The sequence below is a fragment of the Hippopotamus amphibius genome, chromosome 8, assembly GCF_030028045.1.
Source record: "Hippopotamus amphibius kiboko isolate mHipAmp2 chromosome 8, mHipAmp2.hap2, whole genome shotgun sequence".
Classification (NCBI taxonomy): domain Eukaryota; kingdom Metazoa; phylum Chordata; class Mammalia; order Artiodactyla; family Hippopotamidae; genus Hippopotamus; species Hippopotamus amphibius.
In genome coordinates this window covers 20,078,014-20,094,071 of record NC_080193.1, presented here as the reverse complement: position 1 = coordinate 20,094,071, position 16,058 = coordinate 20,078,014, and the positions used below count along the sequence as shown (strand labels likewise).

Genomic DNA, 16,058 nt, shown 5'->3' with positions numbered 1-16,058 from the left:
ACAATTTTTAAAATTCCACTTACTTCACTTCTTCAATGGGTTTTTTGAAGAGAGATTCTATAGTTTCCTTGTCAGCCAAATAGAGGAGACACTGCAGGGCTCGCGTTCTGTGGGCGAAAGTGAGCTGGTGCACACCTAAAGTCTGTAAGACCAAAAGAGGTTTGCAGAGCTGCGCCTGCGTGTTGTAGTTGAGTTTCAATCTAGGTAACATGAACCACATCAGTTTTTAAAAGAGTAAAGTCTATGTCTGCCCTTAGGGAGTCAGTGGTTCTTAAAGTGTGTTCCATGGACCCCTGCGTGGGGGCTGGAGGGCTGCTTGCACTCTTTCAGAAAGAAAAGTCAGAACCACTTTCATAACAATACTATATGGTACCTGCCTTTTACACTGTGTTAATATCTGCACTGATGGTGCAAAAGCACTGGTGGGTAAGTGGTAGGAACACCCAACTGCTGTGGCAGCCACTGCACTCTTCACATTTGCAGTATTGAAAACAAAAGAGACGTCCACTTCAGAAGCTTCTTGATGAAGCAATAAGAATTCATTTTATTAAACCTCAACTCCTGAATACATGACTATGAGCTCACATTTGAATACATGTTACTATCACTCAATCAAAATGTATTCATTAATGTTCTACGTGACTAAATGGGAAGTACTCGTAAAGCACACTGCCGTGCAATGGTTATTTCAGGGAAAAGCCCTTGTATGACTGAGCTGGGAGCTGAATCATGCACTTTTCAAAGAACACCATTTGTACTTGAAAGAATGACTATCAGATAAACTACTATGCAAGAAAAAGAAGGGACACCCCCTCCTTGCTGTCAAGGACATACGATCAGCATCTCAGCCTCTCCCCCTTTCTTCCTTCTATCCTTCTATCTACATTTTTACTCCCCTCTGTTCCAACTGCCTCAGAGAGCATTTCTATATGCAAAAGCCTGGAGGAAGGCCAAAGAGGTTGAGTTGCCTTTAGGGATAAGGGAAGGTCATCCCTAGAGTTTAGGGGGGAGGGGGTGTGACAGGTCAGGCAGGGCCTGGAGACCAGGAGGGAGCCTTCTCTCAGGCCAGCTGGTTGGGGCCTCTGGTATTAGGAAGCGGCTGGACCAGAGTGTTAGAACAGTGAACATGGAGGACCCGTGGGGACTGTCAACAGGTGCATCATTCAGTTTGCAAAGCAGGATGTTTCAGAAGCCGGCACTGAAAAGGAACTCGGCAGATACTACAATCCTCGTCTGTAGAGTAAGACGTGCTTTGGGTGAGTACAGAAACGAGCATTATCTTAATCATCTGTCAATGGTAAGTATGCAGGAAAAAACACGTTAAGCTTAGATGCAAAGATGAGCTTTGAATAAGTTTTTAGAGCTTACAGTTGTAGCTGATGTTGCAAAAATGAACAGCATTCTTGAACTATAATCAATTGGACGAGACATAAGGAGATACAGGACTCTGAAAAAAAATACATTTAGATTTTAATTTAGTGATAGATTAGCAAAACAAGAGAACTGTTTTACTGTCCACAGAAAAAGTCATTAGACATCCCAAACACAGGCCTGAAGGGCGATGGGTCAAGGACATTTTTACTTTCCCCTTTAAAGGATACTTCATCTTTTCTTGAGTTCCTTCACAGCTAAAGAAGATAATAAAGACAACAAATGTCAAACCTCAGTCTTCTCTTCTATGAAATGGCTAGTCAACCTCTGATAATTTAAATTTTCTCCAGTTCATAAATTGTAACGCAAATCATAGCTGCAAAGTACATTGAACACTACACATGGAAACTTCAGGTTTAGTTCACAGGACCACGTTAGTGGCATGTTTTAACCTCTGGGCTCAGGGGACTGGCCCCCTCCATAGAAGGGCAAGACAGATCAGGTGTACTGGAGGAGGGAGGGGTGGAGACTTCAGTGGGAAAAGGCAGGAAGTTAGGAAACTGGCATGAAGTACCTTTCGGGATTTCCTTCTTGTGATTCTCTCTCTCTCTAAACAGTTTCCCTCTAAGCCTTTCCATGTGGCTGGTTCAGTCCGGCACTCTAGGAGCTATCTCTTGCTTAGACAAAGGTGCTCCTGCCCTTAAAGGACTAAGCAAGGATGAGGGGATGCCCGGAGGAAAGGAGGCCATGGAGGGGATACTAGGCCAGTTCTGTCCAAACCAGCAAAAATTCTTTTCCAGTGTTTATCTTTCCACATCCTCTCTTACTATCAGATCTCCAGGGCTGATGTAGGGTTGCAGGGCTTCATGAGTGACCTGAGCTACTTTTGGCCCAGACCAGAATGGCAAAAAGCTGGCATGCATGCCACCACTCCCTCTCAGTAATGGGTTACCACGTTTTCTGATCTGAGCACAGATATAGTCTTCTCAAGAGAGCAAGCCACAACCAAACAGACTTAGCGCAGTACGTGACACTGACGTGCCTTTCTAGGTCTCAGTCTTAGGCTAGAAGGGAAACAGGAATCCTAGTGGCCCATATCTGAACCAGCCTAGCTCCCCAGGGAGAGAGAACATGTAGGGGTCTGGGGCCAGAGCCCTAGCTACAGAAGAGTTTTCTTTTGCTTGAGGTACATTCTCTGCTAAAGGTGTTCTAGCAGGAACTCACTGGGGGTTCAGAAACTCTGGATCTTGGTTATTTCTTATTTATTCCACCGAAGACACTTAAACACACTCACAGCCACATTATCAATGAATTGATTCTTCTCAGAGGTTCTGATCCAAGTTATACCAAGAAAGTCTTTCTAAAACCAACATCTAACACATTCATTGGTAAGATTCCTATTGGGCAACAGGACGTAGATAAACATAAGGAAAGGAAGAATACCTTCGTAGTGCTTCATCTTCTTGAAGTTCAAATAATTCTGATGGTGTCTTTGAAAAAGTGAGAAAAAAAAGTTAAAAATTGAAGAAGGTTGGTTGACTATATAAGCTTATGAAAGTCTACTAGATGAAAAAACGCAATATAAAAAAATTATATTTACAGGAGGGGGGTGTAGCTCAGTGGTAGAGTGCGTGCTTAGCATACACGAGGCCCTGGGTTTAACTCCCAACACCTCCATGTTTGATGATAGCAAAAAAAAAAAAAGATTCTTGCTTAAAAAATGGGTTTACTCACATTCATTCAGTCAACAAATAAGTACCGAGCACTCACCACGCACTAGGCATGATTCTGGGCACGTAGGTTGCCTGAGTGAATAAAACAAACATTCCTGTCTGCCTGAAGCTTTCATTCACTGGGTAATTTTTAAAAGGAAAGAACTCCATGAGTTTTACGAGTTGTCCATTAATTCAGTATATATGGGGACTTACAAAGAAATGCATTAGGTGCTATATATATAAACACAGTTCCTGGTCTCAGGGGCTTTCAGTTTAGTGCTCCAGATTTATGCCCAAATTAAAACATGTGGGTTTGAGTCAACCACAGATTCTACGTGGCCTGGATATGCTCCTAACTCCTCTGTTTCCACTGATACACAGTCCTTGCTCTTGGGAAACATTCAAAAAATACTTGTTAAAGTGAATGCCGAGTAATGTAAAAAACACTCGTTGAAAATCTAAGGGGTTCTCTGGGGGCGCAGTGGTTAAGAATCTGCCTGCCAATGCAGGGGACACGGGTTCGAGCCCTGCGCCAGAAAGATCCCACATGCCACAGAGCAACTAAGCCCATGTGCCACAACTACTGAGCCTGTGCTCTAGAGCCCATGAGCCACAACTACTGAGCCCATGTGCTGCAACTACTGAAGCCTGTGCACCTAGAGCCGGTGCTCTGAAACAAGAGAAGCCACCGCACTGCGAAGCCTGCGCACCGCAAGGAAGAGTAGCCCCCGCTCACTGCAACTAGAGAAAGCCCTCGCAGAGCAACAAAGACCCAATGCAGCCAATAAATAAATTAAGTAAATAAATAAATCTTCAAAAAAAAAGAAAAAAAGGAAAATCTAATATCCTATTATACTATTTGTTTATAAATAGAGTTTCTTTTTTCAAGGATATCTGCCTAGGTGGATAGAGGAATTATAGAATCTCCTTTATTAAGTTCTGCCTGAAAACTCAGAAGAAACAGTGCAGAAAATTCTGCAATTTGGATTGCTGAATTCCATCATAAATTTAGATGTTAATGATATTATTTCTAAAAAACTCACATTATGTGCCTCCGTAACTGATACCCTGAAAAGAACACATCACCTATAGAGCATTGCTGCTAAAAATCTATAACCTGAATCTAATCATGAGAAACATCAGTAAACCCAGAATGAGACACTTTACAAACCAAACGGCCTGCACCCTTCAAAAACGTCAAGGTCCCACCACAGATAAAATAGATTCAAGTAAGGATTATCAGTTGAGGCTAAATCAGAGTATATGTAGAGTGCAGGGAAGAATCTGAAGAAGAACAGGATATTACACTGTCTCAAAACATCTCCCCTAATAATTGGAAAAGGAAATGTAATAACTATGTGGTAGAGAAACAGACAACAGCGTAACCAAGTTATCTAAGTTAACATCCCTTAGTAGGGCAAAGAAACATCGTGTGCCTCCAAATGTCATGTCAGACCCTGGGAAGGACATGCTATCACTCTACCCAAAATGCATAACTCCAATCTTATCACAAGGACACAGACAAGCCTAAGTTGAGGGGCACCTGACAAAATAACGGGCCTAAACTGTTCAAAAATGTCAGTGTCATGATAGACAGAAAAATTATGGAAATGTTCTAGAGGAAAAGAGATCAGAGACATGACAGATAAATGTAACATAATCCTGGATTAGATCCTGGTCCCAGAGAAGACAATTGCTATAAAGAACATTATTGGCACAACCGGTTAAATTGTAACATGGACCATAAATTCAAGTATATATACACATATATATGTATTTTATCAATACTCCATAGAAATTGTATCAATATTAAATTATCTCATTATAATCATTATAATGTGGTTAAGTAAGAGAAAATCCTTGTTCTCTGAACTACACACTTAATTCTTAAGGGGTAAAGGGGCATGACATGTAATTTACTCTCAAATCGTTCAGAAAAATGTTGTGGGTAAATATGTTATAGGGAGAGTGATGAACCACATGTGGCAAAATATTAAAAACTGATAGATCTGGGTGAAGGATATACAGGGAATTCTTCTATACTATTCTTGCAACTTTACTGTACCTTTAACATTGTTTCAAAATAAAAAAATAATCACATGAATCTGAGTCTAAGAACAGGCCACTTCTTTTATACAAGAATTCATCTGAGGGACTTCCTAGGCGGCACGGTGGTTAAGAATTCATTTGCCAATGCAGGGCACACGGGTTCGATCCCTGATCCAGGAAGATCCCACATGTGCGGAGCAGCTAAGCCTGTGGGCCACAACTATTGAGCCCATGTGCTGCAACTACTGAAGCCCACACACCTAAAGCCCGTGCTCTGCAACAAGAGAAGCCACTGCACTGAGAGGCCTTCACACTGCAACGAAGAGTAGCCCCAACTCGCTGCAACTAGAGAAAGCCCGTGTGCAGCAACAAAGACCCAATGCAGCCAATAAATAACTTTTTATTTATTTATTTTATTTTATTTTTTTATTTTTATTTTTTGGCACACGGGCTTAGTTGCTCCGTGGCATGTGGGATCTTCCTGGAGCTGGGATCGAACCCGTGACCTCTGCATTGTCAGGCGGATTCTTAACCACTGCGCCACCTAGGAAGCCCAATAAATAATTAATAAATTAAAAAAGAGAAAAGACACAGAATGATGAGAAATAATAAATTGTTTAAAAAAAAGAATTCATCTGAAATGATCAATTAAAAGGTAGAATGTTTCAGCTATATTTCAGTAAAGAAAATACTGGCAAGTTAAAAAAAAAAAGGTAGAATAGCAGCAAAACAATATCTAAAGGAAAAGAAAAAGTAAACAACCCCATTGAAACTCATCAGATAACAGAAGGTACTAAAATGCTCAAACATTGCTTCTAACATTCTGTGCTCCTAATTAGAAGTCACATCATTGCGAGACAGATAATTAGCCTTTGAGAAGAAGCCATTGGCTCGTACTCAACAACAGACACACTCAGAGTGAGCACTTACTTCACCAGGTTTGGCGGACGGGCACAGCCACTTTTCCAACAACATGTCCCAGACTTTCTCCAAATTAATTTCATTGACTTCAGCTATTTCTTTAGCAGCCGCGTGAATATCTAAGGTATTAAAGATAAGGAATTAAAGAAAGAAAATCTCAAGTTTTCAATGCAAGATACCTGGGCATCAAAAGGACTGATCTCCCTGGACAAAAAGATAAAAAGGGTTTTGCCCTCACCAGGATAATCTTTGCCAGATGAATTCTGAATTCTTTCATTTATGCTGGGATGTTCGTACAGACTGACAATGAGATGTGCTGGTTTTCCAATCACTCTTAAATACTCTGCAGTGTTCAGCTTGTGGGCTATGAGCACAGCTTCCGTGCATGACCGCCGGTACTGAATATGAAGCTTCTTCAACAGAGCTTCAGCTTTTTCACGTGTTTCATCCTTTTAAAAAATGCCAAGAGAAAAGAAACTCTTGTTTTCTAAATCTTGAGTGAGACTAAGAATCCATCTTTATCAGTTAAGGTCCTTCTCTGCCTTAGTTACATCCTTAAGTATCTACACCAAGCCTCATCTTTCTCCATTTTAGGCACTCAACCCTTGAAAACACCTATCGCCAGGGTGGGATGAGAAGTGATGCTAGGACAGCACAATTTAAATTAAAAAGAAAGTGGAGCCTGCACCCTAATGTTCATAGCGGCACTACTTACAATAGCCAAGATATGGAAACAACCTAAGTGTCCATCGACAGATGAATGGATAAAGAGGATGTGGTATATATACATAAAGGAATATTACTCGGCCATAAGAATGAAATTTTGCCATTTGCAACAACATGGATAGACCTGTAGAGTATCATGCTTAGTGACATGTCAGACAGAGAAAGATAAATACTGTATGTTACCATTTATATGTGGAGTCTAAAAAATAAAACAAATGAATGAATATAACAAAACAGAAGCAGACTCACAGATATAGAGAACAAGCTAGTGGTTACCAGTGGGGAGAGGGAAGGAGAGGGGCAACATAAGGATAGGGGAATAAGAAGTACAAACCACTATGTATAAAATAAAGAAGCTGCAAGGATATATTGTGCAGCACAAGGAAAATAGCCAATATTTTATAATAACTATAAATGGAGTATAATCTATAAAAATTTTGATTTTTATGTTGTACACCTGAAACTAATATAATCAGCTATACTTCCATTAAAAAGAAAAAAAAAAGAGAAAAAAAAAGAAAGAAAGACGAGCCTTCAATCTTGTAGTTGAGACACACCTGAGATGGGATATTCTGAAGCCACCTCTCGGCTAAATACAGGCAGAATTTCAAACTGGACATTTTGAAGGAACCTAAAGAGATAAAGAAAAGATTTATAAGCAAATCGTAATCCTTTCAAGACAATGTATTTTAGTCAAATTAGACAGTTTTAAAACAATGACAGGAAGGCATAGTCATAGTAAAAAACAATTTAAACAGGACAGAAGGATACAAAGTAGGAAGTATAAGTCCACAGAGGCCCATCTCTTCAGCTTCAGTTCCTATGCCCTAGAGCCTTACACTCCTCCAGAAGTTTTCTCTCTCTCTCTGTGTGTGTGTGTGTGTGTGTGTGTGTGTGTGTGTGTGTGCGCGCGCGCGGATATTTTTTCAAATCAACTACATAGTATTCTATGAATGAGCTTTGTTTTTTTAAACCAGTTCCTGACAAATGAGCATTTAACAAAATTAGTTGTTTTCAACTTTTGCTACAACTAAAAAACATGGTAATAAGTGCCTGTGTTTGTATACTTGTTTGATCATGCGACAACAGCTAAGGATTCACTGACAGGAGGAAGTATTAATTTACACTCAAGCTGAGCAATACCTACGTCTCTGAGCCCCAAGCGAGAAGCACGGTGTGCTGCTTACTTACTTCACGGGTGCTTCTTTAACGCACAGCAGTGCCGCAAGTGAGGAGAGGGGGCACGGAGGTTTCTAAGCTCCCATACTGTTTCTCCTTAAAGATCTGAAAGGAGTACAAGTCCCCAGAACAACACAGCCGGCCATTTTAAGCCCAATTAAAGGAAGAACCCATACCTTCTGGGACGTCCTGGGCCAGACTGATGGCAATGGCGACAGCCCACTCCGGGTTAACTATAGATAATAAGTAGGACTCGATGGTTTGAGTGACCTTAGTTATCTCTTTGTTAATCAGTGTTGAGGATTTCGCTTGTGTTAACTGCAGGAGCTTGGGCTTCAGTTTTTTTTCAAAAACGTGTTTGGCTGTAGACACGTATAGGGTGTCCAAAGAGAACTTCAAAGAAAGGAAAAGTTAAGGCTGACTTATGTGCTCACCTTTAAGGGCTTTACATGAAAGCAGCATAAAATCTTTCTGAATGAATTACAGAATAAAGATATGACTTTTATGACTTTTAACCCATTACCTTCATTAATTTAGAAATTAAGAGCAACGTTGGGAAGGATTCTTCACTGAGTTCTGTAGCTAGAAATGAAACAAAGATGGTATGATTTACCTATGAAGAAGGTTTTTGGTTATTCAGTACAATTCATAAGAAGTTAAAGAACATACAGAGAATTTTCCAGAAGCTCTGTGCTGTGCCGAAGAATATTAGGTGAAAAGGCAGTCTAGTTTGGGCAGCTGATGGCAAAGTTATTATGTGCTCCAACATATACTGATATTCTAGGTCCACTGGAGGGGAAATTCTTCTGTATGACTTCAAATGTTTCAGAAGACTCAATGCCTATATTAAAATAAAAAAGTATTTTCCTGTGAGATTAAACCAATCGTTCAGTGTTTTAAAATCATCTAATTCTATACTATCATACGGTTCCATTCCTGGGACAGTCTTGTTTTCATAAAGATGATCAAAACCTTTTGTAGTGTTTACCTTTAAAACTATTATGCTATTGTTTTAAACCATAACTTTTATGATCATTAAAGAAATTATACTAGGGGAACCCAGTGGAACCCTGTTGTTGGTGGGATGTTTTACAAATGAGAGTTTGGAAGCTCTCTATGCTCTCTTCAAATAGTTTTAGATATATCTCAAAAATACTTGATTTCACTTTAAATACATAGGCAGTAGATCTAAAATTAATCCTTTATATTCTCTCTTAGGTGTATATCTTACATTTTGGGGGCTTATACAGCTTATTATTTATTTATTTATTTTTGGCCACGTGGCTTGCAGGATCTAAGTTCCCCAACCAGGGATTGAACCCAGGCCCTTGGCAATGAAAGCACCACATCCTAACCACTGGACAACCAGGGAAATCCCTGAGGCTTGTATAACTTTTTTTTAAATTAATTAGTTAATTAATTAATTTTATTGGCTGTGTTGGGTCTTTTTTGCTGTGCACGGGCTTTCTTTTTAGTTGCGTTGAGTGGGGGCTACTCTTCGTTGTGGTGCGCGGGCTCCTCATTGCTGTGGCTTCTCTTGTTGCGGAGCACTGGCTCTAGGCACGTGGGCTTCAGTAGTTGCAGCACATGGGCTCAATAGTTGTGGATCATGGGCTCTAAAGCGCAGGCTCAGTAGTTGTGGCACACGGGCTTAGTTGCTCCGTGGCATGTGGGATCTTCCTGGAGCAGGGCTCGAACCCATGTCCCCTGCACTGGCAGGCGGATGCTCAACCACTGCGCCACTTAGGAAGCCCTGCATAACTTTCTGAATCAAACCATTTTCTTTTAATTTTTAAAACCCAATTTAAAAATACATGTAAGTTCCTGTGACCAAAATTTGTAAAAGATAGGAAGTTACTGAAACTACTGAAATAGAATTGAGTCCAGGACCTATCTACTAGTATAGAAAGCTAAATTTGAATCTGGGTCTCACATGCTTTGGGTGTGGTTTTTTTTGCCAGATGACAAATATCTTTGCTTAATTCTTCTAAATCAGTCTTTTAGTGACTTTGTACTCTTGGCCAGATTTAAACTGCCTAGTAGAGCAAAAACTGGATTAAGATAAAACATGGAGGGACTTCCTTGGCTGTGCAGTGGTTAAGAATCCGCCTGCCAACATAGGGCACATGGATTCGATCCTTGGTCCAGGAAGATCCCACATGCTGCAGAGCAACCTGTGTGCCACAACTACTGAGCCTGGACATCACAACTACTGAGTGTGTGCCACAATTACTGAAGCCTGTGCTCCACAACAAGAGAAACCACTGCAATGAGAACCCTGCACACCACAACGAAGAGCAGCCCCTGCTTCCTGCAACTAGAGAAAGCCTGTGCACAGCAATGAAGACCCAACACAACCAATAAAAATAATTATTTAAAGAAAAGATAAAACATGGAGAGCACAAAAACTCTTTTTACTTCTGTATCCCTTTTAAAGGAAAGGAAATAGAGTAAAAAATGTACAGTTTAAAGGGAGCTCAGAGGACAGTCCAGAAAGATACTAATTAACAGTAATTTTTTAAAATGGTCCAAATAAAAACATAATTTTAAAACCTATGATATATTTGTTATACCTGATTAATATTAACGTTGGTTATCTTTTCATCAGCTCTTTCTATGACTTTCAGGACAACTTCGATCATCTCATAGTCATAGGGATCCAACTGTATAAAAACAAGGATACATCAAAACTGGAGAAGACGTTGCCAGGCTGGTCGATGGTTTTATTCAGTTATGTTCATCAGCACAGACTACAAATATAACATCTCAGTGCACTATAATATTAAATTAGATTATTCTTTAAAAAATGAACATTTTCTCATCTCTATAATTAACTATTAGAATAAACATATATGCTTTAAAATGTCTCAAAAGCTATTTTCTAAAAAACCTGTATGAGGCAACGTTGTTTCAATAAAGAGAAATGTTCTTAAGGTACTAAAAACCTAGAAAGATAAACATATCAAAATTATATAATTTTATAAGATTTTTAAATTAAAATTCTATTTCTTCCATTTATGATGGAAAAATTAGAATAGGAGAAAATTGACCTTTCCTTGAAAATGACTTAACTACAAGTGTGGGCCTCTAAGCAAAACCTTTTCAAAGCATTTCATTCCAAATATAACCATATACTAAGATACAAGAGCTAGCTGGGTGGCATCTATATATGCTTATAAAAAGAAAGGAAATATTCTCTTTGTTCTGTTTCTGCCCACACACCATTACTTTAAAAAAAAAATTTTAAATGCCAACTAAATTCACATGAATAACAATACTGAACAAAGTGGGAAGATGATCTCTATAGTACATAGAAATTCTGAGCAAGTCTATATAATTTTTGGCTGAATTACAAGCAAAACACAAAGCTGAAGTATTTCTTGCTGTCTTAGAATTTTATTTCCCCTTCCATTCATCTTCACTCCCCCATCAAACTACCCTTTGACCTAAAGGTTTCAATTCTCAGAAGATCTCCTAAAAAAATAACCAGACAAGAGGGCAAATATGTGTGTATGAAGATATGCACTGTAACAACTTATAATAATGAAATTTACAAACAATTTAAATGTCCATTCATAAAGGCCTGGTTAAATACAGGATGTTTTATCCACATAGTGGAATAATAAATATGTATCTGCTAAAAACGAGAGATGTCTATGTATTGACATGTAAGGAAATATGTTAAATGAAAAAAAGAGAGTAACAAGATAGTATATTTAGTCTAAGATATTCACCAAACTATTAACATTTTTACCTATGGGAGTGGGGTTGTAGGGAAATTTCACTTTTTGATTTATACCTTTCCCTCCAGTTTGATCTTTTTCAAAGAATGTGTACTATTTTTAAAAACCTGGGAAAAGGGGCTATTTTTATTTTAGGGGAAAAGTGCTATATCAAAGTATAATAAAAATACAGAAATCTAAAACTTTTTGAAAATTAATAGTTTACAAAAAATATAGGACTTAACATTTCCAATTTGTTACTATAGATATCTGATTAATTACGGGTAGAAGGGATGTTTGAAACGACTTGATGTATTCATTTCACCATTCACTGACCTTATGCAGAATTCCACTAAGACTGATGACCAAATCTTTTGTGCTTGTCAGGAAAGGAACCATTTCGACGGCTTTGGCCAGGAGTTTGGAACGCTGTTGCTTTATAGATTCTGTGCTTGCGTCTCCCTGGCTCTGGCTGGCATTAGTGTTGTGGAGGAGTGTTTCAATGAACAGCTGAAGAGCTGCATCAGAGTCCAACTGAAATGTGCTGAAATAAGTATTTAATTACACATGAATCTCCCAAAATGCATGCATTTGTACACAGAGTTTCTCACAGAAAACTTAGGTTTGCACTCCCACCACTGAAATCCAGCCCTTCCATTGTCAAGTCTCATAATCAGATCATCTACTTGTTTTCAAAGTTAATTATTGCCTTTTAAAAAATCAGAAGGACTTCCCTGGTGGCACAGTGCTTAAGAATCCGCCTACCAATGCAGGGGACATGGGTTCGATCCCTGGGCTGGGAAAATCCCACGTCTCGGAGCAATTAAGCCCGTGTGCCACAATTACTGAGCCTGTGCTCTAGAGCCCACGAGCCACAACTAAAGAGCTCATGTGTGACAACTACTGAAGCCTGTGCACCTAAAGGCCGTGCTCTGCAACAAGAGAAGCCACTGCACTGAGAAGCCCTCACACCGCAATAAAGAGTAGCCCCAGATCACCACAACTAGAGAAAGCCCATGTGCAGCAACAAAGACCTGATGCAGCCAATAAAGAAAAAGGTATTAAAAATAAAATAAAATATCAGATATTCTTGGTGGGCATATAAACTGGCAGAATCTTGGAAATTTGTAATAAAGTTGAAAATATATATTTATGTCCTTTAATAGAGCAATTATACTTTCCTACACGTCACAAAAGTAGCAAAGACAAACATATAGGATATCCTGCAACAACTGCTTGTAATATTTAAAGACTGGAAAGAATACTCATCAATAAGGGGCTGGTTAAATCACTTATTCAAAGGAATACCATAGAGTTCAGCAGATATGAGGAAGAGCTATATGTCCTAATCTGAGAAGACATTATTTTGTTAGGTGAAGGATACATGCTACAAGATAAGGTACAGTTCTGGTTTTGATAAACTTTTAAAAATGCATGTTAGTAAATGAATAAGGAAAAAAAAAAAAGAACAATATAGGCCAAACTCTCTTAACAGTGATTATCCCTGAGGAGTGGAATTCTGTGGGAATTTGATTTTAATATGTTCCATCCAAATTAGGAAAAGTAGTATCTTTAAAAATTAAGAATCAGGTTAGTATAGACAGATCGACAACTGAAATGCCTTTTAAGCCCTATTACTAAGATAGGGATAGTTTAATCTGCTAGGCAGAATGACTGAGACATCAAGAAGAGCCTTACATATGATAATTTTCAAGTCATTCCCTGAAATTCTAAAGGTCATCTAAATTTATTCAGTGGGACTGCCTGAGGCAAGAGAGTCACCGTCACACAAATAAAAATCATCAACGCCATGTAAGCACAACGATTATGAAATGAGCCTGACATAATTATAGCTATTTAAAATTTCAGAAAGGGGGTCAGTGCCAGAAGACAACAGGCAAAAATCTACCAGGAGTTCAAATTAATAAAGAAGAGGGAGTGTGCGTACCTCGTTCTGGATTTGCAGCAGTCCAAACTGAAGGATGGCATAGTTTTGTTACATTAGAGTGCAGCTATGTCACAGCTAGTTAGAGCTGTGAGCAGCCTACAGTCCCTGACCTGCAGGTCCAGGGTGGTGACAGCCAGGGACATTTCCCCAACACCCACAAGGACAGAGAACTAGATCCCTGTCTGGTGAAGAAAGGCACTAAGCAGCCTCATTATCAAGAACTCAGATTACACCCATCTGCCACAAACCGGATGAGGGTCACAGCACGCTTGGTATTTTAGAAGCAGTCACTTATTATCTGACCTTGTGCAGGGCACCTAATATGGGTTTGTTTCCTCATACATAAATTGGTGATAACATACAATAAAAATTAAATGAGATGATGTGTGAGAAACAGCTTTGAAACTAATAATGGGCCAGCAAATTTAATATCTAAATTTATCAGATAAAACTGAAATGATTGCCAACAAACACATGAAAAGATGCTCAACATCACTAATCACTAGAGAAATGCAAATCAAAACCACAATGAGGTGTCACCTCATACTGGTCAGAATGGCCATCAAAAAATCTAGAAACAATAAATGCTGGAGAGGGTGTGGAGAAAAGGGAACCCTACTGCACTGCTGGTGGGAATGTAAATTGATACAGCCACTACGGAAAACAGTATGGAGGTTCCTTAAAAAACTAAAACTAGAGCTACCATATGACCCAGCAATCCCACTACTGGGCATATATCCAGAGAAAACCAAAATTCAAAAAGATACTTGTACTACAGTGTTCATGGCAGCATTACTTACAATAGCCAGGACATGGAAACAACCTAAATGTCCGTCGACAGATGAATGGATAAAGAAGATGTGGCACATATATACAACAGAATATTACTCAGCCATAAAAAGGAATGAAATTGAGCTATTTGTAGTGAGGTGGATGGACCTAGAGTCTGTCATATAGAGTGAAGTAAATCAGAAAGAGAAAAACAAATACCGTATGCTAACTCATATATATAGAATCTAGAAAAATGGTGCTGATGAACCTAGTGACAGGGCAGGAATAGAGATGCAGACTTGAGGACAGCAGTGGGGGAGGTGAGGGGGTGGGGGAGCTGGGATATAGTGAGAGAGTGGCATTGACATACATACACTACCAAATGTAAAATAAGATGGCTAGTGGGAAGCTGCTACAGAGCACAGGGAGATCAGCTTGATGCTTTGTGACAACCTAGAGGGGTGGGATAGGGAAGGTGGGAGGGAGGCTCATGAGGGAGGGGATATGGGGATATATGTACCCACAAAGCTGATTCACTTTGTCGTACAGCAGAAATTAACACAATACTGTAAAGAAATTATACTCTGGTAAAGATTAAAAAAAAAACAAAAACAAAAAACAAAATGAAACAAAAGAAACAACTGAGGTATAAATTACAAATCATTTGAGCCTCCTAATCACAATAAGCTGTATCTATAAATAATAGTCTTACTTTTTTAAGTTATTTAAAAAAAATTCTCCCTAAATCATACTTTTCACTACTTTTTAATTTAAGATCACCCTGCCCCTAAGTTGATCTGATTTAGAAGTTTAACTGCTCAGAAGAATACTCCCAAAATTCCCTGATCAGGTGAATCATCTGGAGCTCCTGTTAAGACCAGATTCCTGGGCCTCAGCGCAGACCCGCCAAGTCAGAACCAACAGAGGGATGCAGGAATCTGTATTTTTAACCAAGTGCCTGAGGTGATGCTTATCATGAGGCAAGTTGGGGAAACGCTAAACAGTGAATTAAAAAGGTGATATCATAAGAGAATTTAATCTGGTTTGGATTTACTCAGTTTGGGTTTGAGAGAAAGAAATCAGAAGTCATGGGCCACATGTAATAATCACTCCTATCACTGCGTTCTTGCATCGGCGTTACCAGTTTGCTAAGCTAACAGCAAAAATACCACTGAAATGTAAAGAATTACCTGCAATATTCCAGAATGAGGCTTGTGTCCATATCTATATTCTCCACAAGAGCTTTGATGAGGTCTTTCTTGGTGAGAAAATGTTGCCTGAAAACTGGCTGGAAAGAAATCTAGAAATAAAAAGAGCAAAACAAAACCCCTGCTAAACTGAAATGTATCAGAATAAGGGCACCATTGCGACGCGCCCTTTAACTATCCATTTTTACAGAGAAACATGTTTCTATAGCTCCTCCCAACTTTTACTTTTATCACACTACTTAACTCGACCATCGCTTTGAAATTTCAGGCATATTTGGCTAGAGGTCCAAAATCTCTCTTAGTCACACCTAACCCCTGGCTCTTCGTTGGTAAAGTATGGTAGTCAGCAACAAATAGTCCTGTTCCTGCACAGGAACGAGGCTTCAAAATGTACACTATTTCTACAGAGGTTACACTCCCGATAAATCAACTATTTGCAAATAAAGTA

The 16,058-nt window shown here is 39.1% G+C and overlaps 1 protein-coding gene and 1 non-coding gene across 8 annotated transcripts in view; one reads left to right on the top strand and one right to left on the bottom strand.

Annotated features, from left to right (window-relative positions):
• KNTC1 (kinetochore associated 1) overlaps window positions 1-16,058 on the bottom strand; it is a 71,966-nt gene that overhangs the window by 11,476 nt on the left and 44,432 nt on the right. For 5 of the 7 annotated variants that reach the window (XM_057746381.1, XM_057746384.1, XM_057746382.1 and 2 more), the window contains 12 exons: window positions 15,593-15,702; window positions 12,020-12,227; window positions 10,535-10,624; window positions 8,631-8,802; window positions 8,485-8,543; window positions 8,138-8,354; window positions 7,340-7,413; window positions 6,295-6,505; window positions 6,066-6,175; window positions 2,815-2,861; window positions 1,369-1,447; window positions 24-142 (listed from right to left, as the gene is read on the bottom strand). In XM_057746381.1, the coding sequence (XP_057602364.1) occupies window positions 24-142; window positions 1,369-1,447; window positions 2,815-2,861; window positions 6,066-6,175; window positions 6,295-6,505; window positions 7,340-7,413; window positions 8,138-8,354; window positions 8,485-8,543; window positions 8,631-8,802; window positions 10,535-10,624; window positions 12,020-12,227; window positions 15,593-15,702 (1,496 nt within the window). The remainder of the gene's footprint in view (window positions 1-23; window positions 143-1,368; window positions 1,448-2,814; window positions 2,862-6,065; window positions 6,176-6,294; window positions 6,506-7,339; window positions 7,414-8,137; window positions 8,355-8,484; window positions 8,544-8,630; window positions 8,803-10,534; window positions 10,625-12,019; window positions 12,228-15,592; window positions 15,703-16,058) is intronic. The other 2 variants (XM_057746388.1, XM_057746385.1) reach the window with 2 other exon arrangements.
• Window positions 2,977-3,048, top strand: TRNAA-AGC (transfer RNA alanine (anticodon AGC)). Its single transcript has one exon. It is a non-coding gene; the product is annotated as a tRNA-Ala (tRNA).